General features: G+C 49.6%; 1 protein-coding gene across 1 annotated transcript in view; it reads right to left on the reverse strand.

Moving 5' to 3' along the window:
• The window catches only part of SLIT3 (slit guidance ligand 3), a 584,284-nt gene extending 573,640 nt beyond the window's left edge, over positions 1-10,644 (reverse strand). Inside the window, exon 1 of the mRNA XM_084761243.1 lies at positions 10,018-10,644. Coding sequence (XP_084617369.1) covers positions 10,018-10,214 — 197 coding nt within the window. The 5' untranslated portion in view covers positions 10,215-10,644. The remainder of the gene's footprint in view (positions 1-10,017) is intronic.
• Positions 10,645-11,355: the final 711 nt, after the last annotated feature.

Genomic DNA, 11,355 nt, shown 5'->3' on the forward strand with positions numbered 1-11,355 from the left:
AAATTCATGTCCCCGTCCTTGGACACCACCAGTCTCATATGTGTGTTCTGACAATGGAAAAATGGAATCCAGACAGTTTTTTTTTTAAAGTCATAAACTGTCTTTCCCAATCTCTAGGAATTTATAGTTGTATTGACAAATACTATATTGACGTTCTTCCTAAATCTGATTGATAGCTTCTGGGCTAAGATCCCTTACAGATAAAAAAAAAAAAAACATAAGTAAGCGCTCCACTCATTCTACAGTGGGATCAGGCCCATCGGACTGTGACTGCAGTGGCTCTGTACCGCTCTCCCATTCAACCCAAGGGGACTCTATATATTTCAAGCTGTGGTTCAAATGTCACATTCTTCCCCAAACTGGACAGGATGGCTCGCTCCCAGCGGACATCCAGACCATGCCATGCATCAAAATGTGCTCAGTGACTCAAGTTTGATGCTATTGCTGCCACCACTGCCAACTCCCCTTCACATCCTCCTCCTCCTCCTCCCCTTCTTCCTCCTCACTATCTTCCGCTTAGTTTTTTTTTTTTTCAATTGAGTAAAGAAATAGAGAAAGCCTTTAGGATTTGGGGAGGAATGCATGGCCACCCGCGGCCCCCGACTGACCACACTGCCTCGCTTGCTCCTCACTGGAGATATTACCCACAGGTGTAGTGTTCTCTTCTGTGAAGTGGGACAGCATTGCTGCCTACCCGGGACAACTGTAAGAATTGTAAGTTAGTTCATACAAGTAAAAGTGCAAAGCCAGGGCTCAACGGGAGCTCTTGTTCTAAGGATTACTGTTGTTACTTACAGAGGGTTAGAGAGCCTAGAAACCACAGCTCTCCTTGACCTCTCCTCCATAAATAACTGTCCCAAGAACCACACAGGTGACTGTGCCCATGTCACAGGATAGACAAGATGTAACGGGGAATCACTCTTAAATAACTGAAGCAACTATTGAGTTTTGCTATTGATATAGGGGACTGATTGCTCAGGCTAAACCATTTACCAGGAGAGGCTAGCATAGGAACACTGAAGACACACACACACACACACACCCCTCTCACACCCCATGCTGGTGGAGGTTCTGGTACCAGCATAGTAGAAAGAGGGTGAAGGTAAAGTCGTGGCAGAAGGTTGCTTGAGAAACCAGGAGTGCTGTGGCTCTCCTGTGAGTGTTCCCTAAAGCACGCATGTCCGGAAAGGCTGGGTCTCAGCTGGTAGCGCTATATCGAGAGCTTCTGGCCACTTTAATGGGCGGGGCCCAGCTGGAAGAAGTAGGTCCCAGGGGCTATGTATACCTTACTCTGGCCCCTTCCTATATGACCCCTCTCTGCTTGCTGCCCACCATGATGTGTGAGGCCCCACCTGCTGCTCTCTCCATGATGCCCTGGCCCCCTAAATCATGAGCCAAGTTAACCTTACTTCCTAGATGTAATTTTCTCAGGTACTTGGTAACAATAACAAACAACAACAACTAATTTACCAATTTAGAGTAAATTCAGCAAACTGAATAAAACATTAACTGGAAACTACTTTAGGGAAATAAAACCTCAACGTTGATTCGGGGGAGATGATTGTTTTTTGGGCCTTGTGAAACCCAAGATGGAACTTACTTTGTAAGATAGACTGGTTTTGAACTTGCTACGGAGCTGAGGCTGACCTTAAACTCACAATCCACCTGTCACTACTTCCCAAGTGCTGGAATTACAGGTGCATGCAGACCTGCAGACCTCAGCTCAGACAGGAAGAACAGGCCATGCCTGTAATCCTACAACCTAGACATTTATCAATGGCCTGGAGAGTAGGCTTGGGTGGGAGGTGGGGGGTGGGGGGGCAGTTAAGAGTGCATACTGCTCTTGCATAGGGCTTCAGTTTGGTTCTCAATGTCCACATAAGGTGGCTCTTAGCCACCTGGAAACCCAGCCCTAATGGGTCAGATACCCTTTCTGGACTCCAAGAGCAACTGCACTTACATACACACACAACAAATCTGACTTTCAAGCAGCAAACAATGCCTCCAACTATAATATGGACAAGTTAGATCCATGGGCACGCTCACTGAAGTGTCAGAGAAATAAAGAGGAGGCGGGAGAAGGTAAACCAAACTGATTTCCATAGGATTAACTCAAAAGAGAAAGTGTTCCTGAAGAACCTAATGAACTGAAATCATTTGCCAAAATTTTGATAGGATAATGCACAATGCAGCACTTCAACAAGATGAACATGAAAGTGCCTGCCCCTAATCCCCATGCTCAGGCAGCTGAGGCAGGAGGATTTCAGTGAGTCCACTTTGAGTTACATGGAGAAACCCTATCTCTTAAAAGCAAGGGTCATGGGTTTTCTACTCAAATCTTGATATCTAATTTAAGAAGACATCAGGGAAGGCTGGGGACATACGAGGGCAGCGGGAAATAAGCCTACTCAAAATAAGCCATCCTGGGCCTAAAAAGGCACTGAGGATCTAGGGAGATGGCTCGTTCCTGTGCACACATGAGGATCTGAACTCAGACCCCTTGCAGTCATATAAAAAGCCAACCGTGGCAATGTGTGCCCGTAACCCCAGCCTGGGAGGAAGAAGGAGGCGAGAGACACCTTGAGACTTGCTGGCCTTGAAAAGTGAGCTCCAGAGTCAGAGACTGGAGATAACCGATGTCAACCTCTGGCCTCCAAATGCACGTGCACACACATCCCCACCCACACATATGTACAGATACACATACTCTCACACAAACACAAATGCATTGACAGGGCTGGGCACAGTGACTCCTGCTTGTAACCCTGTAATTCTAACAACAGAGGCAGACGGATCACAAGTTCAAGGGCAGCTGGACTGCATGGGACACTGTCAAAGATCAAACAAACAAAGCACTGGTGGAAGTCAGTTACAATAATAATTAGGGGCCCGAAAGTCTCCCTAATCTGAAAATCCAAAATCTGGACAGTTAAAGATTCAAATCTTTCTAAGCACAGACATAATCCGATCCCATAAGTGGACATTTCCAACCATGGACTTTATTTTATGAGCAAACATATCATGCACAATGTGTATATAAGATACAAATGCACTTAGTGGTTATATTTGGGTCCTATCTCTAAAATTATCTATCTATCTATCCATCTATCTCACCCTCTCTTCCTCTCTGTCTCTCCCTCTTCCCCCCCTCTCTATATATATATTGCATATATATATGCAAATATCTCAAAACCTGAAAAATTTCAAAAACGAGAAGCACTTCTGATTCCCAAGCAGTTTGAACTATGGATAGTCAACTTATACAGTCAAAGAAAATTCCCCAGAGAGCCAAGGATGGCTGCAGGGACTGTGCCAAAGCCGGAACACATACAGAACCCACGGAGTAAGTAATCACAAAGGCTTATATGGAAAGAAACAGAAGCCCGAGGAACTGGTGAGAAACACAACAGCAATTTGTAGTGTGAAAACCCATCATTCAGACAAAGGATGGCCCCCTGCTCTGTGCAGCAACAGTCTGTGGAAACTAAGCTCAACCTCATGTGAAGAAAAAGGTCTTGTTAGGCCTAGTTTAGGGAGATCTGAGTTCCTCATCATGAGATATATGTGAGCCAGGGATGTGGGCTGGTTTTCCCATGTGCTATGCTGATGAAAGATGTGTACGAACTTGAACCGGGGACCGCTTGCAACCCTGCCAATCATTACTTTTCCAGATCCGGCTTCCAGGGAGCATAAGCAGGAAGGAGTATAGTCTACACGAATTACAGAAGTAATACTGACAGGAAATGTTAATGATGGGTGTGCCATATTCCAGGAAGTGTTTGTGAGTTTATCTAATACTCCCAGTGCCTAATAAAGAAAGGGGTATTAAAGTGGGGCCTGGTGCTGCATGCATTTAATCTCAACACTTGGGAGGCAGAGGCAGGATGAGCTCTGTGAGTTGGAGGCCAGTCTGGTGCACCTAGTGAACTGTAGGCCAGCCAGGGCTACATAGTGAAATCCTACCTCACACAAACAAACAAACAAACATATTTCCATTTTACAATCCAGAAACCTGGTGTCGTTCTAACTTGTAAGTGACAGAGCCAGGACCTAACTTTGCCTGGTTCTGGAGTTCACATCTTTACCCTCAAACTTTCCCACCTCCAATCGGCCCAGTATTGAAAATTTCCAATCACCTCCATTGGCCAATTCTCCCTAGGGACCATTATACCACACATGGTAAATGCCAGTAAGACCATGAAGATCACAGGATGGAGGAGATGGTTAGCCTCCTGGCAGTCTGGCAGGCAGCAGCAGCAGCAGTGACAAAAGACAGTCCTGGTCTGCAGGACGCAGAGCAGAAGGTGCCAGCCATAAGCTTCTCCCAGAGCAAGGCTGACGTCCACAGTGAATCAGGGAGAGCCTTAGAAATCAGCCCAGTGCACCCACCAAGCACCTCTGCACCCATGCCTTTCAGAACCAATGTGGTCTCTGTGAGGTTCCTCCCTCTTTGATTTTCTTTTTTCTTTTTTTTTTTCTCAGCATTTCTTAAGAAAAAAAGAAATGGTTAAAACCATCTTACACAATGAGAGTGACATGTGCTAGTAAATACAGCTGTTTCAAGTAAAAGCAGTACGGGAGGCAGACATGGGAAGCAGGAAAAAAGGGGGTTGTTTAGAGAAAGATGGACAGACATAGAACGCAGAAAGTCAGGACCAAGAATTCCCCTTAAAGCTCCAACTTACCCCTCCTCTAAATAAAGAAATAAAACACATTCTTTATTTAAGTAGAACACAAAGCAGTATGCTAATGACAAAGGTAAAAACCACTCCAGCCATAATCCCTTCTGTATGGAACAGGGGCCAGCCTGGGCTCAGCTGCTGGGGCAGGGTGGAGAGACAGAAGCAAAAAGAAGGAGAACCAAGCAAGAGTGTATTGGGCACAGCCCGCAGCCCACGTGTGGGCGGCATTGAGCCTGCCTCCACAGGGCTTTGTGTTGGAACAAAATTTAGAGTGAACGTCTTAAGCCATCCAGCTGGACAGAGACTGAGAGGAGCAAATGGAAACACAGCCATAACATTACAAGTTTGTGGAGGACTCCTCTGTGCCAGGTACTGTTGAGCACTTCCTAGACACGATCTCTTTAATCCTTCCAAAAGGGACCTGGTATTATCCGTACTTTACAGCTGGATAAATTGCAGTTGGGTAAACAATCGCAGCCATGATAATGAGTGAACAATATGGCAAGCACCGTGCAGAGCACATTCTGTGACTGCCTCGGGCTGCGTTCACAGCATCCCCACCTGACGTGACTGTCATCCCAGTATTACAGGTGTGGAAGTGAGGTACAAAAGGGATTAAAGGCAACTGCAGCCCAGAGCCGCACAGCATCAGCAGAGGGTGATCGCCAAAGAACTGGACTCCAAACCCAAGCTGCAGATCCTAAGCTGCCAGAGCCCATGCCCAAAACAGTATGGAGGGCTCTAAAGTCTTCTTGCCCATCAATGTAGGAAAAAAAATAATATCCCATGGTCCTCATGTGTATATGTGTGTGTGCGCGCACAAATACAGACAATAGAACTACAGAGAAACAAAATAACAATGGAAATGAGGATGAGGGGACAGAATTGAAAACTCTGATGCCGGGCAGAAACAAAACTTAATAATGACCCTACAAATACGCATCAATTAATGCCAGAACAGCAATCAAAACCATAGAGAGCTCAGGATGCCCCCGATGAGTTACTGATTAGAAAGTCCTGTGGCAGAAGTAGTCAGGAATTGCTGGCTCATTCCATTGGCATGTGCACAGTAGGAGTGTTGCAAGGTTGCTAAGCAACGCCTGGAAACCAGATTTCGGAGTGGATCATGCAATAAGAGTCTTGGGGGAAAACTCTACGGAGGCAATAATTCTAGTTCATGAAATTCAAATTTTAGATAGCAGTATCTCATGTAATGGGTTACCAGGAGGTAGCCCTTAGATACCCATCAAAATGCAAATTTGAAATAGCGCATTTTGCCCTTATGTTTGTGAGGCTCACTAGCCTTTTATTCAACATATATTTGCTGAAAACTTCCTAAGTGCCAGATGTTGGCCTAGGCACAGAGGAAGGGTTTTGTCACAGCTCCCAGGTGAATGGCAGATTCCATAAGGAAAAGTGAAAAGACTACACTTGAACCCTACTTTTGAGAACAAGAAGCCCAGGGGTACATCGATCTATTCAAAGTTTGTACAGTCCCCGGGAGGAAGGCATCCTCCCTGCTCAAGTAGGTGATCCAGGAGCACCCTGTATTTCTCTGAAAAGTTACACCACCATGGTTGGTCCAGAGTGACCTCATAACTTGCCAGATTGTCCCTGGTCCTCAGAGCTGGCCCGGAGAGCTGGGACTACCAAAACGCTAGGCTTGGCTGTTGAACATCTTGGAAAGTCTCCCACTTGACCTCCGGACCTCTGTGGTCAAGTGAGGGAAAGCCTATGACACGGTGTCGGTTTTTATTGGACCCAACCACGGGCAAAGCTTGCTGTCATCTGGAGTGATGGGGAAAATTAAGTTACCACATTCTCACGTTTCAGACTCTCGCCCGCTCTCCTTAGCAAACAGGAAATGTTTATTTAAATACAGCAGTTTTCCAGCATGTTCTGGAGCCAAGGGGAAGAAGCAAAGATGTCCACTCTTGCTCCCACTGCCACCACCTAGCTGTGGGTGAGAGGTGGGCCTCTGCCCGCCTGAGGGCAGGACTGGGAGAAGGGGCCCCACATGAGGGCTCATTTTCATCCAGGCTGAGCGTGTGGCTGGAGAAGAATTACATCTGTGGGTCCCTTTTTGTACTCAGAAGGGCAAACGCAACATCTGTTTACCCTGCACTCCCTGGTAGATGTTTTGTCTCAAGCCCCCGCCATTCACTTCCTCTCCTCCCTGGGCCTCCGTCTTTGCTGTTCGGATAATAAATGACACCGAATTCTCCCCTCCGTTTATTTAGCTTACTTGTGGGTGTCGCCTCCTCCTCTAGGAGGGGGGGGGGGGAAATTGTCAGTAGTTTATAAAAGACAGAGGGTTTCCTTTTCTGTGTGATGTGCTGACATTATGGGGAGGAACTTGGAACACAGACAACCCCCAACTCTGATAGTGACTTAATGATGAAAAATTCAGACCCCGTTCCTAGCCTGAAGCCAAGTCCAAAATGGGGACTACACCCTTCCCACTCAGGCTGTCCTTAATGTCATCTGACTAGGGGAAAGACACACACACACACACACACACACACACACACACACACACACACACTCCTTCACAAGAGGCTTCAGTAACAGAAATGGAGAATGGGGAAAGCACTACTTCTTTGTTTTAAAACACCATTTCACCAACTGGGTCAAAAACCAGGCTGGAAGATCTTGAGCATCTAATGACTCTAGCTGATAAAAATCAGTGCCCCACAACTAAAGGACCCCCCCAGGGGATTTAAAGGGTCCATCACAAGAGGTTCCCACTTCCCACCCTTGCCCACATCCTTTAAGCCGAAGTGCTAGTTCTTCTGCGTATGCCATGATTTTTATGGACAGGGACAGGAATGCTCTAGAAGCTTCAAGCAAAGTTTATTGAGGGGGATGACAAATGTGAAATCTTTAGCACGGTGTGGCTGAACAGTGCTACAACGGTCCAGCTGAGCCCCTGACAGCTGGGGTGGTGACGGGCTGTTGGTGGGCTGCCCTTAAACCTGAGGTGGCCCTGACCCTGCTTGCTCTTAAACAGATAGCTCCACTCTTAGAAAGGAGGTGAGAGAGTTCAGCCTTGGCAGCTCTGTCACATCCCATGCTCTTAAAGCCAAAAGCCTTGCCAGTGACCAACGCTGTGTCAGAGAACCACGGATATGGCCGAGCCAGCGCCTGCTTTGCCTATGCCTGGTGGTGACTATGGCTGTAACAAGGGGGCTCCTGGGAATGCCCAGATACAAGTCTTTATCTCTTGTCTCCAGCTGTAGAACAGATGAGAGTACTAGGCTCCCAAGGTCTTTCGGGAAGTGGCTGGTGGCACACGTAACTACAGGTTTTGAAAACATCTCACTAACCAGAAGGGAGGGCCCCCGCTGTCCAGATCTTCCCATACTGACAACGTAATTCTATGGAAGGTAGTTTCATGACCCCAAGCTAGACAGCTGATGCTAAAACAAAATGATTGACGGCAGTGTATACCAAAAGCAGAGGCAACTGGGTCCTACTCTAAGACACACACACCCCCACCCCCAGCCAGCCAGATCCTCTCAGGACAGTCTGTTTACAGATCTTGGCCCATACTGGCTCTGTTTCCAAGGAGTCTGCAGAGCAGTGTGAGACCTGGGCTTAGAAGCCTGGCAGGTTGGGATTCAAGCACTTAACTGGTTATATGACCACGAGTACATGACAAGATGGGAGTGACAAGTGTTGCCTATGTAAGGAAGAGCACTGCTCGGGGAGCTTCAAGGAAGAACCAAGAATACACAAAACGCCCCGGGGGGAAGCACCTACTGAACATCAGCGCACTTGATCATCTCACTAACTCAGCCGCAGCATCGGTGTGAGAGGAAGGGGAACTTAATTTATACATACCTAAAAATACCATTCGAGTGAGATTTTCGCAAATAGGGTCTAATACAAAGCCTGAGTGAAAGCGTGGACACCTGGGTTCCAGCCCCTTGCTCTGGCCTATTCGCCCTGTTTTTCTAGGGCAGGTCGGTTTGCACTTCCCATCCTAATTTTCTGGTGTTAATGAAGGTTCAGGGCCAACACTCCCGGGATCCTATAGTCTAACCAAGAGAACAGTCATTGCACTTTGAAAACAACAAACAAAAGAAAGCACCCTGAATAAGGAAGGCATTTCTAGGAAGTCTTTGCCTACACAGCCCCGAAGAGGAAAGGCAAAAGAGGAGGTGGGGTGGGCAGAGCTACTGCCGCTGGACTCTTCCCTAGTTTCTCCTAACCTGAAGGAGGCAGGACTTCCTGAGGAGGACCCCTGTGCCTATCCCTAGACAGGCTAGGAAGAGAACAGCTGGGCAGTACAACGACTGGAATTCTGACTAGGGCAAATCCTCGCCCACTCCTAGGCTCCAGCCCCCTCCACCACAGCTCCATGCTCCCTCACCCCGGGTGAGGGGGGGGCCCAACCGTGGACTAAAAGGAGCCCAACCCCGGAGACCAAACTTTGAATTTGGTCGTGGGGATCAAAATGATAAATCTTTCCAAAACGCTGACATAAGAAAAGTAAATATTTGGTTGCACAATTGGGGTTAAAACGAGGGTCAATCCACCCCACTCTCCAAGAGCCTCTCCGCTAGCTGCCAACCCCAGGATTGGAGACTGAGTGCGGTTTGTAAGATTATAGCGCTAGGTCTCATTTAAAGGGCTGTCAGCATTTCCATTCTCCGGCCCCGTTCGGGGAGGCATTTATAACCCAGCCATAAAAAATTCACCCGGGCTGCAACTTGGCATCCCAAACGCTGCACTCCAGGCAGGGAGGGTGTTGAGAGCACCCACTCGGAATCCCTCTGGTTCTTCAGAAGTTAAGACCTTCACGTACACACTCAACTTTCCCTCCAAGGACAGCCACACAGCAGCTGGCCCATTCTGATCTCCAAGCGGGTCACTAGTTGGTTTGTTGGTTTGTTTGCGGGGGGGGGGGGGGGTTGCTCTCTCGGATCTCTGCAATAGAAACTCCCCGTCTCCGTCTAAATTGCTCCCTCGCCGCCCCCTCTTTAAGACTCAAGGAGCATAGACCCCTTCAAACCCAACCCCAAATCTGGAGAAACGGGCTCTGTCACTCTCTCTCTCCCTTTTGCCTTCTGCCAGCTTTCTTCTCCGGAGCTGTCAGCGGATGAGCCCTCAGAGAGACACTACCCGGTCCCCACCGCGGGGGAACTCGGACACTTCTCTCCACCACACCTGCCCAAAGCCACACCACCCCCAACTTAGCAAGCGTGTCTGAGGGCGGAGGGAGAACAGAGGTCGCCCCCAGCGCGCAGGAGAGGAGGGAAGGACCTGGAGCCCTGAGGGCGACTCTGAAGGAGCCGGGTGGGTGGCCTGCGCGGGCGGGGTGGGTACTCACAGGCGCTCAGCGTTGCGGGGGATGCCCCGGGGAACGACGCGCAGGCCCAGCCCGTGGCAGTCCACGCTAGCGGCGGAGCAGGTACACTTGGTAGGGCAGGCGGCGGCGGGGGTACCGCTCAGGACGCTCGCCAGCGCCAAGGCCAGCGCCAGGCGGGCGCGCACGGCGGCGCCGGCCCAAGTCCGCCCGGGGGCCATAGTGTGCAAGCACCCGCGCCCAGAGGAGGCTGCCTGGCGCGGCGGGACACGAGGAGCCCAAGGAGGCGCGCGGGCGGCCTGGGGGGCGGGCGGCAGAGTTGGCGCGGAGGAGGGGCGGGCGCGGCGCTCAGGCGCACGGGGCGCGGGCGGAGCGGGGCGCGCCGGGCGGTGGCGGCAGCAGCTCCATCCGTGGGGCTGGCGCTGCCCCGCTGCGCATCACTCTCGGGGCCCAGGTAGCAAGCGCCCTCGGGTCCCTCTGGGTCGCCGGCAGGGGTGCGGGCTCGGTCTGGGTCCTAGACTGAACGTCCCAGAGTATGGTGTTCCCCAAAGTCCGGCTAGCGACTGGGCTCCGGAGCACGGTGGCGGCTGAGGTACGGGGTAGCCGGGAGAGCTGGCCGGCGCTTGCTCTCTCCATTCACTGAGCAGGGTAGACACCGGAGACGCGGGGCCCGGCCCTCCCGCCCCCCTCCCAAAACAGCAGCTCCGCCTCCCATTGGCTGAGCTGAGCGTCACGTCGACTAAGTTGGGAACTTTGCTGGAGCAACCAGGAGCCTGGAGGAGGCAAGGCGGTAGGGGAGCTGAAGGAACCTAACAGGGGAGGAAAGAGACTTGGCCAACCAGGCCCCAGTGAAGAAACGTTGAAATTCATCCATTCTTGGGAGCTAAGGACTGATAAACCTTGTGGCTTTTTTTTTTTTTTAATTCTGGCACTGAGCTAGATACTCAGTCCCAACATGGGAGCATCAGAAAGCGAGTTTAAAAAAACAAAACAAAACAAAAAACAAAAACCCAAAGTTTGCGTAAGTGAAGTAAGTGCTTACCCAAGGTCATACAGCTACTAGGCATGCTGTACTCTGGCATATTTATCTGTGGAAACTTAGTCCCTACCCAATCTAGTATTCACAGCTAAAATATTCTCTCTCTCTCTCTCTCTCTCTCTCTCTCTCTCTCTCTCTCTCTCTCTCTCTCTCTCTCTCACACACACACACACACACACACACACACTGACCCTATGCTAAAGGTTACTCCTGGCCAATATTTTTCCTGCCAGGAAAAAATCCAGTTCAGCTTTCCCCAGCACTACCTGTTATGTGGCTAAGAGTAGTAAAGACAGGAACTTGGTCCCCTATATTGACACCAC

This window comes from Acomys minous (assembly GCF_964271855.1).
Source record: "Acomys minous genome assembly, chromosome: 16".
Classification (NCBI taxonomy): Eukaryota; Metazoa; Chordata; class Mammalia; order Rodentia; family Muridae; genus Acomys; species Acomys minous.